Source organism: Neofelis nebulosa, chromosome 9 (assembly GCF_028018385.1).
Source record: "Neofelis nebulosa isolate mNeoNeb1 chromosome 9, mNeoNeb1.pri, whole genome shotgun sequence".
NCBI lineage: Eukaryota > Metazoa > Chordata > Mammalia > Carnivora > Felidae > Neofelis > Neofelis nebulosa.
In genome coordinates, this window is record NC_080790.1 from 60,912,652 (window position 1) to 60,926,954 (window position 14,303).

A 14,303-nucleotide genomic window follows, 5' to 3' on the forward strand; every position below is an offset into this window, starting at 1 on the left:
CATTCATGCTCTGTCTCTCTCTGTCTCAAAAATAAATAAACGTTGAAAAAAAAATTAAAAAAAAAAAAAGAAAAAAAAGAAAGAAAGAAAGAGAGAAAGGAAGGAAGAAAGAGAAAAAGAAAGGAAGGAAGGAGGAAAGAAAGAAAAGATTAAAAAACAGGGCTCAGACCTTGGAGATACGTAGATTCTAGATATCACTATACCTTAACTTCATGGTGGCTATGGCTGGTTGTAGGGCTGGGGCTGAAGGAGGCTGAAGGATAGGGAGGTGAGGGTAGGAGCAGCCTCACACTGAGGTAGTAGGGACTTAGACTTCAACACACCTGCTTTTTTTTTTTTTAATTTTTTTTTCAACGTTTTAAATTTATTTTTGGGACAGAGAGAGACAGAGCATGAACGGGGGAGGGGCAGAGAGAGAGGGAGACACAGAATTGGAAACAGGCTCCAGGCTCCGAGCCATCAGCCCAGAGCCCGACGCGGGGCTCGAACTCACGGACCGCGAGATCGTGACCTGGCTGAAGTCGGACGCTTAACCGACTGCGCCACCCAGGCGCCCCCACACCTGCTATTTTAAGGCTAGGCCTCTCTTACAGCCACCTGAAGTAGAGGGAAGTCACCATTTGAAATGCCCAAATACCAAGTGGGAGCTGTTGATGGGGTGTGTTTGTGGTTAGTGTTCGGCATTTGCACCCTTCAACCCCACCACGATGAAGGGGATGGAAGCAACCAGCGAACACCTGGTTCCTGCACCTACACTACCACTCACTGTTGGGTGGGCCAGGCCCCACCCAACTCTGGACTTTTATTGGTCAAACCAAGAAAAAAAACCCATGTGGTAACTAGAAGCCTCCTTCGGATTGGTTGATTGCTGCTAGCGCTCAAGTCAATCAAAGTAGAATATACCTCAGTCCTTCCCAGTCTCTGGCTCCCAGGGGAGCCATGTTAGATTAACAGATGCAAACATTGCCTCTGTTCTGAGATTGCCACACAATAACATCTTCTGCTTTCCTCTTCAGACGCCGTCTCCTCCTAAAGTGTTATTTCAATGAATGAAAATGCGCTTTTTTTTTTTTCCTACAAAACGAGCTGGTTCATTGGTGTAATATGAGAAGTGTGCATTTAGGCGGTGAAGCGCGAAGCTGGCGAAAAGGTGCCCTGTTCTGCCCGCCAACCCTCTAAACCTTCAAAGATTTAGTACTCACTCCCACTATCCAGAGACGCTCATCTCGGGTTTCCCGCAGCCAGAGGGGAGTTTGAAGGACTTTTGGCCCCTGGCGGTCCCTGTAGCGTCCCTAGTTACCGAGCCCTTAGTAACCGCCCGCCCCAAGGAGCCGCCCGGTTGCCGGAGGCCGCGCCAGCTTCCCCACTGCAGGCCCGCGCGGGCGCACAGGCCTCAGCGGGGAGGGGATGGCCGCCTCACACCGAGCGGCGAAGCTGGCGGCCTCCAGTCTCCAAACCCCAGTAAATCCCAGCACCGGAGCGCAGATCGCCCAGTACGAACGCGAAGAGCCTTTAGAGGCTCTGGGGACGGAGGCCGTGGAGGAGGAGAAAGACGAAGAGGAGGAGAAGGCAGTGCGGCCGGCGCGGGCGCGGGTAATGCGGGGGCGGGACGTGGCAGGGGCTGGGCGTCCGCCTGGTGCAGGTGGGGGTTGGTCGGCGTTCCGGCAAGGTGAAGGACAGGCTGGGAAACGCGGCGCCCTGTCCAGCTCCTCCCTACACAGTAAATCTGGCCCGCCACCTTCTTTCTGCCCCCCCCCCCCCCACGGAAAATACTGTAAACCAAGGCTTTGGGAAATCTTTTAATTTTCACCGAAGAGGTTGTTGTAAAAATTTCTTGGAGAGCATTTACTTTATTTCTAGAGAGTACAAAGTACAGAAGTTTACTCCTTTTGCTCCAGCATCTGTTGGACATAGTTATTTCTTTTTCTTTTCAACTTGGGGAAAACTGATGTCCGCAATAGCGGATAACCCATAAAACTCAGGTGAATCCGCTGTGCTGTCAGGTGTGTTTAATTGTCACCTTAAAGTCTTGGTTATTAGTGCATTGTAACACTACCCATGAGAGGCGGTGTTTAAAACCATTGAAGAGTTCAGTGGGCAGATCATACACAGATTAAAGTTAAGCATCCAGAGAAGCGAACTACCGAGGTTCTAGTTTCCTAATCAACTCCTCAGGGTGAGACAGGCTTTTCACTGACCAATTTTCAGCGTCACATGTGTCCTGAACCTGCCCATCAGGTAGAGGGCCGAGTCTGCCATTTATTCTCTTTGCTTTAAAGACTGGAACATTGAATTTTAATTCTCATGTGCAGATATTAACCTCCTTACCCCCAGTTAATGATTCTTAGCACTATTTGTCTAAAGATTCTCAGATACAAAACATTATGGCCTATGACTAATGAAAATCACGGGATATTTTGGAATTCTAACCTTTTTACACTAAAACTGTTAATAAGAAAATCTGTAGCAACATCTTTTATGGTCAGTATTTCACCAACAGATAAACTACTTGAGGTGGTCCAGAGTAAAGCAGATTAAGACCCTGAACAAGAACCAGCGTCAGAGTCCTGGGAACAGTTTCACTCATGATAAAGTTTCCCCACAACACAAATCTCAGTAGCCAGCAAAGGGGGCAAAGTGATGGAGGGAAAAGATTTGAATAGAGGAAAAGGATTGGGAGTCCTCGATTAGGATCCATTCTCTGCCATTTGCTAAGTGATATTGCGATGTAACTTTCTTTCTTGTATGTAAAAAAACTATAATATCTCTTTTGTCTCACCAGGATATTAGGAGAACCAAATGAGAAAATGTGTGTCATATCTAAGGAATGATTTATGTAAATCTGTATCAATAATAACAACTGCCGGTGAGACTGTCATTTGAACAACTTGCCCAAAGATGAAATTCTCCTTTGGCTTGCTGTGGTATAGGAGTCAGTCATTTCTGTAGTTGCAGGTATACTTCCTGTGCCCATATTGGGCTCTGAGGCCAGTTCTCTGAATCTAGCTTCACTTGGAGATAGCACTTCATAGGTCCTGTTATGTGATTGATGATGACATGGGTAAAACAATATTCTTTAATTCACATTTAACCTTTTTCAAAAAATATCAAGCAGTTATTAAGTGCTAGTCACTGACTATTTAGTTGTGAATGAAACAGACATAGATCACATTGTCACAAATACAAAATGAATAGTCAAATGATTATAAGATGAGAAATACCAGCTAAGAAATGGACAGGCTTCTATGATTAAAAAAAGAAGTAGCCGGGCACCTGCCTCTGCTTAAATGAGTTAACATTTAAGTTGATGCCTGGTAGATGAGAAAGAGCAACGATTTGAAGAGTAGGGACAGAAAAAACATTCATTCCAGGCAGAGGGAACAGCGTGTGCAGATGCCCTGAGACTGAAAGAGAAAGAGCTTTGTGTTATTAAGGATCTGAAAAGAGAGAGTGGGAGGCGGGAGGGGAGCTGAGAGGAGAGGAGAGGCAAGGAGAGATGAGGTTGGAGAGGTTAGCTGGGCCTGATCATTCAGGGCCTTTTAGACCAAGATAAGTTTAGTGTTTATTGTTGGTACAGCAGGATGTCCTATAAGACTTAAGAGATCTGGCATGTTTCTTTTTACATTTTTAAAAGATGACTTGGTGGCTTTGTGGAGAATGATTGGAGACTTTGACAAAGCAGAAGTAAGGGATTGGTTAGGAGGCTGTTGTAGTGATTTAGGGGCCAAAGGTGGTAGCTTGGACCTAGGCCAGGGGACATGGCAAGAAGTGGACAGATTTCTCTAGAATGGATAGGATTTACTGTTAGATCGGATGTGAAAGCTAAGGAAGAGGAAGAAATCAAGAATGCTCATTCCCAGGTTTCTGGTTTGACCAGGTGTATAGAAAGGAATGCCATTGTTTAATTGGGGATAAATGGAGAGGAATAGGTGTACAGGCTGGGTGGGAACTGAGATTTCCTTGATTCTGAGATGCCTATGAAACTACCAAGTGGAAATGTGTAGGAAGCAGTTGGGCCTATGAAACCATAGTCCTAGGGTCTGCACTATAGATTTCTGTCTGGGAGTTTTCAGCATTTTAAAGACAATGGGAATGGATGAAGTCACTAAAGGAGAGAGTACAGAGAAAGAAGAGAAGGGGCCTAGTATAGAACTCTTAAGAACCTAGCATTTAAGGGGTATCTGGGTGGCTCAGTCAGTTCAGCATCCACTGGCTAAGGTCATGATATTACGGTTTGTGACTTCAAGCCCTGTATCGGGCTCTGTGCTGACAGCCTAGAGCCTGGAGCCTGTTTTGGATTCTAAGTCTCCCTCTCTCTCTGCCCCTCAGAGAGAGAGAGGGACAGAGTGCCACCAGGGGAGGGGCAAATGCACATTCCCTAGGTGACACAGAGACTTTCAGTCCCTCCTCCCTTTGTTCTTTGGCACATACTCACTGTAAAGCCTGTGAAAATAAGCCCATGAAATGGAGAAAGGAAAAAGAACCATGAAGTGAAGTGAAGGTTTGGGACTCCATTGTCGGGGAGGGTTCGTACATATTTTCGATAGGTTGTAAACCTACTGTAAACTAGACAGCTCAGCTTTTATTTGGTATTTCTGAAAATGAATCATCTCCCTTCTCACAAGCCTACTTAAAAAAAAAAAAAAAAAAAAAATATATATATATATATATATATATATATATTAAGGAGCACCTGGGTGGCTCAGTCGGTCAAGCATATGACTCTTCATTTCAGCTCAGGTCATGATCTCAACGGTTCGCACTGACAGCGCAGAGCCTGTTTGGGATTCTCTCTCTCTCACTGTCTCACTGTCTCACTCTGCCCCTTCCCTGCTCATGCTCTCTCTCTCAAATAAATCAGACTTTGTATAAAAAATATATATATATATATATATATAAATATATATATTAAATATATTAAATATATATATATATATATATATTTTTTTTTTAAACAAGGGTGCCTGGGTGGCTCAGTTGATTAAGCCTCCGACTCTCTTGATTTGGGTTCAGGTCATAATCTCACAGTTTGGTGAGTTCGAGCCCCTCATTGGACTCAGCGCTGACAGCATAGAGCCTGCTTGGGATTCTCTCTCCCCCTCTCTCTCCCCCTCTCTCTCCCCCTCTCTCTCCCCCTCTCTCTCCCCCTCCCCCGACTCATGCTGTCTCTGCCTCTCTCAAAATAAATAAATAAACTTAAAAAAAAAAAAAAAGAACTTAGCATTTGATAGGTAGAGAAAAAGGGGGCAAAAGAGATTAAGGACCAGCTACAGTGGTCAGCAAGGTGTGCAAGTTTCCTATTCATTGGCTTTGGTGATGAGGGAAAGGGTTAAATGCTGCTAAGGGAAGGGAAATTTCATCCCTGAAACAGGAGCAAAGGAGAAAAAGGGCACAAAAGTGGGCAGTTTTGTAGGTGGGAAGATGAGTGAACTTCCCTCTGCTGGTTTCTGTCCTCTTAAAGAAATAGAAGAGTTATCATGGGTAGTTGGGGGCTGGGTGTGAGAGTAGTAGAAGAGCAAGGGAAAGAAAGGTAAGCAGTATTGCTGGGGGAGGACAATTGCTGGAGTATTGCTCCAGGAGTATGTGTGGAGGTGCCAGGCACACCAAGTATCCATTAGAAATTGTCCAGTTTTACTCTAGTATTAGTATTCACAAAACCTTCATTTTATTTTTTTAAGTTACGTTTTAATTATGGAAGTAATACATGAACACATTCTCCTTTTAAAATTTCAGCTACAGGGGCACCAGGTTGGCTCATTCGGTGGAGCATCCAACTCTTGATCTCAGGGTTGTGAGTTCGAGCCCCATGTTTGGTGTAGAGATTACTTAAAAATAAAATTTTTTTCAGGTTTATTTATTTATTTTGAGAGAGAGCATATGCAAGCAGGGAAGGGGCAGAGAGAGTGACGAGTGAGAGAATCCCAAGCAGGCTTCACATCGGCAGTGGCAGCAGGGAGCCCAATGTGGGGCTTGAACCCACGAACCACGAGATCTGGACCTGAGCTGAAACCAAAAGTTGGATGCTTAACTGAACCACCCAGGTGCCCCAAAAATAATATCTTAAAAAATATGTCTATCAAATGCTACAAATAAGGTGTAGGCCCTTTTAACACCTCTCCCCACAAAAAGAAAATCTGACTACCCCAACCCCCATTAGTAGCTACTGTTTTAAAACTGATGTATAGTTGGGGCACCTGGGGTGGCTCAGTCAGGCGTCTGACTTCAGCTTAGGTCATGTTCTCACGGTTCATGGTTTGAGCCCTGGGTCGGGCTCTGTGCTGACAGCTCAGAACCTGGAGCCTGCTTTGGATTCTGTGTCTCCCTCTCTCTGGCCCTCCCTTGCTCACGCTCTGTCTCCCTCTGTCAAAATAAACATTAAAAAAATTAAAAAATGAAACTGGATGTATAGTCTTTTGGGCTTCCTCCTATCTCCTATGTACATAATATTTTAATATATGGTCACATTTAAAAAAAAATCTTTTTAATGTTTATTTATTTTTGAGACAGAGACAGAGCATGAACGGGGGAGGGTCAAAGAGAGAGGGAGACACAGCATCCAAAACAGGCTCCAGGCTGTGAGCTGTTAGCACAGAGCCCGACGCGGGGCTCAAACTCACAGACCGTGAGATCCTGACCTGAGCTGAAGTCGGAGGCTCAACCGACTGAGCCACCCAGGTGCCCCTATATGGTCACGTTTTATTTATACATATTGTTCTGCAGCTTGCTTTTTCTCTTACATTAACTGGGGGGTTTATCCATGTTAGCATATATAGATCTACCTTATCCCTTAGAAATCTTTTCAGTGCAAAAAAGTTTTTAAATAAAAATTCCGGAACTGCAGATGATACTAGATAGAATTATAGCACAAAGATAATTGACAGTGCTAGTTACTAATGAAGCAACATGTGCTACAAGGAGTCATCATCTAAATAGGTCAAGCCAATCTAGGGAAGATTATCCTCTAATCTGGTGGCTGCTGCATGTACAACATTCCATAGAAAGCTGAACAATTAAAGGGAAAGGGTACTATTTTAGGTTCTTGGAAAATAATGTCCTTGGCCTAGGTTATTTGATTTACTAAATATTTTCTATATACCAAATATTGTATGGAGATGATTGGAAGTTGCTTATTAACCATTCATCTGTTTTTGTCTTAAATTTTTTTTAATGTTTATTTATTTTTGAGAGAGAGAGACAGAGAGACAGAGTGTGAGCTGGGAAAGGGGTGGAGAGAGGAGACATAGATCCAAAGCAGGCTCCGGGCTCCAGGCTCCAGGCTCTGAGCTGTCAGCACAGAGCCCGATGCGGGGCTCAAACTCATGGACTGTGAGATTGTGGTCTGAGCCAAAGTCCCATGCTTAACCTACTGAACCACCCAGTCGCCCCACCATTTGTCTGTTTTAGATAAAATGTTTTGAGATCAGTTTATCTGAAAAATTTGAAGTATTAAGCTGAAATGGAGTGGATAGTATGCCAAAGTCAATGCCTAAGTATACTTTGTAGAGATTACTTTGTAGAGATTACGGTTCCATCTTGTTAGAAGCTAGTTAATCCTTCTATAATTTTTCAAACAGTTTTTCCAGGTCCAAATACATTTTATCCTTTTTGTGAAAATGATTCTTATAAGGCCTCCTTTTAAGGCACGTTATAAAAGAATGAATGAAGAGCACACGGATGTTTTTGCCTAAAAATAGTTCTTTGGAATATTAATTGTAGTCTTTGGAAAATAAACCCTTTCCTTAATGTGGATTAGAATATAGCTCTTTAGGGCAGCCAGTATTTCTTCAAATGATTCAGTCCTATGTGAGGGAATACCTGTCTTCCCTCTGTGTAAACTTAATTTTTTTTTTAGCTTATATTCATTCATCCAACAAATATTTCTTGAGTATCTGCCATTGGCCAAATACTTTTCTAGACATTGGGAACACAGCCACAAACAAAACAGATAAATCATTGCCTTTGTGATACTTATTTTTTGGTAGGGAGGCAAGGTATATGGTACTCAAATAAGTAACTTCATGTAGATGTCAGTTGGAGGTGAATATTTATGACAAAAATAAAGCAGAAAAGGGAGGCCGACAATGAGTGGTGGGGGGGGGGGAGGTTGTAATTTCAAATAGGGTAGTCAGTGAAATCTTGTTAAGAAGATGACATTTCATTAACACCTGAAGGAGTGAGCAAGTGGGCTGTGCAAATACCTGAAGGAAGAGCATCCCAGGGAGAAGGAACACCAAGTGCAAAGGTCCTGAGGTGATTTTGCTGATTCTGTGAACATTGGAAAAACTGCAAACTGGAGTCAGTTACCGCTGCTAGAATGAACTACTGCTAGGGAGACTCAGCAGACAGAGAACTAACAGAAAGGGATAAAGTCCCTTCTTCCTCCTCCAGCTTTGCAGTTTCCCTCTAGTCTTATTTATTTATTTTTTTTAGAGTCTACTGGGGAACAGCTGGCAAAGCAGAAACATTCTTTGTGGAGTCCCATCCCCAGCATCACATAACAGGGTATAGAATTCTGGGTGGCATTGGAGCCAAGAAACAATAGTTTTAACACCTGGCACATCTATTTTATGTATCATAAAACTGATAGTGCCCATGTCACAGAAGTGCAGAACCTAGGCTTGGATTAGAATTCTGACACCATGCCTATAATCTTTCTCCCAAGGCATGATAAAACTGAAGTTATTTAACTTCCATACAACTGTTTCTTATTGAAGGATTATAGGGGGGCTGAAACCAGGTGACCAGTGAGTGGTTAGGAGCCAGTAGTTAGATGAGAAGTGGGAACCATTTCCTGCTTACCGTAACCTCCGTTTTCAGGCTTTGTCCCCAAAACTGCTTTATGCATTTTACTCCCCTCTTATCCTGCACTTTGCTCCCCACCATGTCACCTACCCCTGCTGCTTTGGCTAATGTCATTTAACTTCATCTGGAATACCCCTTTCCTTTTTCCCCCTTCACTGTCTTTGACCCTCTGGATTCTAACATTCTTTGACTCATCTCAAATATCACCTCTTCCAGAAAGCCTTCCTTTATCTTCCAAACTCAAACCAAACTAAAGCTCCTTTTATTTGAATACCCTTATCACTTGGTCTTTGTGTCACTTTCTCCTTTATATCAGTCCTCCTCTCCCTGCTTATTTAAATGTTGGCGTTTGCCAACATTTCCATCCTCAGGTTCTTGTCTCTCTGCAACCTTATCCACATCCAAGGCTGTACCTGTCACTTCTGTGTGCATTGTGGTTTCCTGGACATCTGGCTGCCCTACTCTCCCCTCAAACTTAGTGTGTCTAAGACAGAGATTAGTTCCCTTTCCCTAAAACACTGTCTGCCGCGGTATTCCCTGTGTTGATGAGTGACAGCACCGTCATGTACCTAGACAGCACTCCACACAGAAAGCTTTTTACTTTCTTGCCCACAATCCAGGCCATTATCAAGCCTCCTTTCTTTTGTCCCTGGTGCTGCTCCCTTCATTTTGCCCTTAATATCTCTAACTCAGACCTTTGCAATAGCCCATTAACTGCTGCCAACCTAGCTTTCTTTCACTCCCTCCTCCTACTTGCTGCGAAGACTCCTGATCATCATGGTGTTACTCCTCTGCTCACATCCTTCAAGGCTCCTCTTGGCTATGGCCTGGCAACCTGGACTCTTGGTTGGGACTTTCAACTTGCCTTTTTCACTTTGTTTCCCACCCTCCCTTGGGCTCCATATACCCAATTTCCCACTCCTGCTCAGACTCCCTCTCTGAACACATAATGCCTGTTCCTTCCTCTTGTGGCTAAAAAACCTCTCCTGTCCTTGGGAGGACTTTGGTGTGCCTTTGGAGTCTAACAGATTTGGGATTGAATACCAGCTCTGCTACTTCCTAGCTGTGTGACTGCAGGCAGGTCACCTAACTCCTCTGAGCCTTGGTTTCCTTGAGATCATACTACCTGCTAGTTGCATTGCCACAGGGTATAATAATATACAATGAATGTTCTAGCACTGTGCCTCAGATTTCTTTGTCTTCCACTGCTTCCTTGGTCTCTGGCACACTTTGTCCTCATCCAACTTTATGTCTCCAGTCTGGCTCACCTCTGCAAATTCTGCCTCTTCTTTCCCCCTAGTCAGAATTAGGCATTCTTTCTGTGAGCTTTCATGGTGTCTTATATAGTGACATACATGGTGACTCTTCTGTCTCCCTGTTCAACTGAACAGGAGTCAAGAGTTCTGTCTGTCTCATTCAGTCTGCTATTGATTTGTGTACATGTCCTCTGGTAAACTAGCCAGAAGCTTCTCTAAGGTAGAGTTTTTATCTGATTTGTATCTTTAGTAGCCAGCTGAATGCTGGTTGTCTCCAAAAAGTTAATGAATGAGGAAATTAACAAAGTTCTCATCCCCACAGCTAAGTAATGGTGAGGAGCACATACAGAAACAGCAGAAGATACCAGAAAACTCTCTTACTTGAGTTGTAGGGCATATATAAAGCAATTCTTTGAGTCATAAATTCGTTGGTAATGAATTTCTGCTTACCAATTCTTTCAAAGAAAACTTGTTTTCCTTCATTTGTTTTAGGTTACCCCAAGTGGTACAGCACTGTTTTTAGTCCATTAAAAAAAAGCCCATACCTATAACTATTTGTAGACAGCTGATTTTATGAATTTTTCTGTTGGGAGAAGCTACTCACTTTTCTAGAATCCTATCAGATTTGATCTATAGTTTTCTATGGCAAACTGCTTTTTTCACTTTCAGTCTATTTCATGCTCTGGGTTAAATTTAAAACCATGATCAGCAGTCTTTTATGCATAGCATCATAAATAATTTCACCTGTATCTCAACTGAGAAATATTAAAATTATTTTCTTTACAGAGAAAATGGGGTTTTACCTTTTTAGTTGTTGAAGTTAAAGAACTTTGGAAGGTGTGTGAAAAGGGTGAGGGAGGAAGACCAGTCAGACCCTTCTAGACATGACCTGTATATAGCATAGCTGTGCTATGTGTAGTTATGATACTATACTGCTCTTGTTCTCTTGTCACTCTGACAGTCCTTTTCACCCATGAGAGCTATTGCTTTTGTTGCCCACAGAAGTTGCTGTTCTGATGGTCTCTCCTACCCGGCCCCCCCCTTCCTGTTTTGTCCTGAGGCATATAGGTGTCCTTCTCTCTGGCTCCTTAGTGAACCAATGAGAAGTTCTCTCCATTCCCCTGTCCTCATTCTCCCATTTCCCTGACTTTTCCCTTTCCCTATCTTTTCTCCAAAGGCACACCCTCAGGGCCAACACTGTAGGAGCCCAGCTAGGGAAGGGTTTGGGGCTGTTTTGGCTGGTTTGCAGCAGGAAGAACTGTTTTTCTTCATCTCATTTAGTTGGTTAAGCATCAGACTCTTGATTTGGGCTCAGGTCATGAGAAGTGGGAACGAACCATTTCCTGCTTACCCTAACCTCTCTTTCCAGGCTTCTGATCCCGTGGGATCGAGCCCCACATCAGTTCCATGTTGAGCGTGGAGCCTGCTTAGGATGCTCTCTCTTTCTCCCTCTGCCCCTCTCCCCTGCTCACATGCTCTCTCTCTTTCTAAAAAACAAAAATAATAAATAAAGGACTTTCCTTGAGAAAAAAAAAGTATAATTCAGAAGGAGGTTGTTTATAAAGGATGGTTTGGTTCTATTCTCTTATCATATATGAGTTAGTACATGACCTGGGAATCTAACCATCATTTATAAAATGAATTAAATAGCATTTATTTTCTGGCAATTTGATATCTATCTCATTCTTTTTTTTTTTTTAATGATTATTTATTTATTTTGAGAGAGAGAGTGTGTGCGAATGAGCAGGGGAGGGGCACAGAGAGAGGGAGAGAGAGAATCCCAAGCAGGCTCCACGCTGTCAGCATAGAGCCTGACTCAGGACCAGATCCCACGACTCTGAGATTATGACCTGAGCTGAGATCAAGGGTCAGATGCTTAATTGACTTAGCCACCCAGGTGCCCCTCTTTCTCATTCTTAATAAAATGTCATTAGGGGAAAATGTACATAGCCCACAAGTAACTTAGAATCCATTATATGTATGTAGCCCACAAGAAACATATAACCTAATTAAGTGTACACTTTAAGAAGCAGCATTGGGAATTGGTGTCATTTTAATTTGTCTTTCAATTCGAAATACCACGTAACAGGTTTTTTTTTTTTTCCTTCCTACCAGACTAATTTTAACACTAACATTTCCGAGGTGGATGGACAAACACATATAAGTGGTGAGGACTTTGTGGACTTCTCTGATGTTTACCACTCTAATGAAGACTATTTTAGGAAACTAGAAGAGCTGAAAGCTGCCCACTTGGAAACTATGGCGAAATTAGAGAAAATGTACCAGAATAAATTAAATTTAAAGGAAGTTCAGCCAGTGATCATCAGGGAAGAAGCTTCTAGTGTCTCTTCCAGGTAAGTTTGTACATGTATTATTTGTGGGCTGTAAAATGTATACTTAAAAGTACAGAACAAAACTATCTCAGAATATCTTCTCTCTTGGGGCGCCTGGGTGGCTTGGTCGGTTAAGCATCCGACCTCGGCTCAGGTCATGATCTCACGGTCCGTGGGTTCGAGCCCCGCGTTGGGCTCTATGCTGACAGCTCAGAGCCTGGAGCCTGTTTTGGATTCTGTGTCTCCCTCTCTCTCTGCTCCTCCCCTGTTCATGCTCTGTCTCTCTCTGTCTCAAAAATAAATAAACGTGGGGCGCCTGGGTGCCTCAGTCGGTTAAGTGTCCGACTTCAGCTCAGGTCACGATCTCACGGTCCGTGAGTTCGAGCCCCGCGTCGGGCTCTGGGCTGATGGCTCAGAGCCTGGAGCCTGCTTCTGATTCTGTGTCTCCCTCTCTCTCTGCTCCTCCCCTGTTCATGCTCTGTCTCTCTCTGTCTCAAAAGTAAACGTTAAAAAAATTTTTAAAAATAAATAAATAAATAAATAAATAAACGTTAAAAAAAAATTAAAAAAAAAAAAGAATATCTTCTCTCTACTGTCCCTTTGTACTTTTAATGATATACAGAGGTTGGATTTTATTCAAAATGTGTAATGGCTTATCCACCAATGGCTTCTTGTTTTGAGAGTCATTTGGTGGTCATTTAGTCTTTTCTCTCTGACCTGCCACTCACAGAACTGTAGCTATGTATCAAAATATTTAGTCTGGCCATTTTTAAATGATAAAAATTAAAATTTAATTTTAAAAGCCGTTTACAGTATGTGGATTAACATGAGATCATTAAAAATACAAAGTACGACTCTGCTCTCTCTCTCTTTATCCCCCTTAATATATCAAGAGTATACTTTTCACTTTAATAAACTTTCCAGCTTCTGGTACTTAAAAAAAGTTATATATGTATGTATATATATATATGTATATATACACACATATATGTGTATATATATATATATATACACATATATATGTATATATATTTATAATATGTATGTGTATATCTGTGTGTGTGTATAAATATAAAGTGCAAAGTGTTCAGGTCTAAGATATAAATCTTATTCAGGTTTTCAAAATAGTCTGTAATTCCTGGACCCATTTCTACTGTAAACTCTCTTGTTTTGAAACTTGAGGCAAGTCTCTTAACTCATCCGGTTGGTCAGTGCTAATTGTGCATCTCCCGTGTGCCAGGTGTTGCCTGGCCCCTGAGGAGCCAAAATCGAGTTGCCCTCGAGGAGCTCAAAGAACTAGCTGAGAACCAAAAATTACAATACAACATGATGTAACAGTGTTATAGAGACAGAAGAAGAAACAATTGATTATGTTATGGTGTTGGTAGAGGGATGCAGGCAGGAATTTTCTACAGAACTGTCATATCTAAGTTCAGTCTTAAAGGAGGCATAGCTGTAGCAGATGCGGGAAGCCAGGAGTGGGCTTCTAGGCAACAGAAACCATGTGTGCAGAGGCGTGGCAGCATGAGAAATCACAGTGTGTGTGAAGAACTTCATGTGATTGGATATAACTTAAGATTAGAAACTGGTGGGGCACCTGGGTGGCTCAGTTGGTTGTGTCCAACTTCAGCTCAGGTCATGATCTCGCGGTTTCTGAGTTCGAGTCCTGCATCGGGCTCTGTACTGACAGCTCAGAGCCTGGAGCCTCCTTCAGATTTTGTGTCTCCCTCTCTCTCTGCCCCTCCCCTGCTTGTACTCTGTCTCTCACTCTGGAAAATAAAATAAACATTAAGAAAAAAATGTTTGGAAACTGGAAGTAGAGAGAAGCAAGAGGTGAAACGGAAAGGCAGACAGTGGCTAGCTTTGAAGGGCTTTATAATCTAGACTTGACTTTGTTACAATGACAAATCAT

General features: G+C 42.7%; 1 protein-coding gene across 4 annotated transcripts in view; it reads left to right on the forward strand.

The window, feature by feature from the left end:
* The first annotated feature begins 1,294 nt into the window (after nucleotides 1–1,294).
* The window catches only part of FAM161A (FAM161 centrosomal protein A), a 43,429-nt gene continuing 30,420 nt past the window's right edge, over nucleotides 1,295–14,303 (forward strand). Inside the window, exons 1-2 of one of the 4 annotated variants that reach the window (XM_058683984.1) lie at nucleotides 1,295–1,593; nucleotides 12,174–12,412. In XM_058683984.1, coding sequence (XP_058539967.1) covers nucleotides 1,408–1,593; nucleotides 12,174–12,412 — 425 coding nt within the window. In that variant the 5' untranslated portion in view covers nucleotides 1,295–1,407. The remainder of the gene's footprint in view (nucleotides 1,594–12,173; nucleotides 12,413–14,303) is intronic. The other 3 variants (XM_058683986.1, XM_058683985.1, XM_058683983.1) reach the window with 3 other exon arrangements.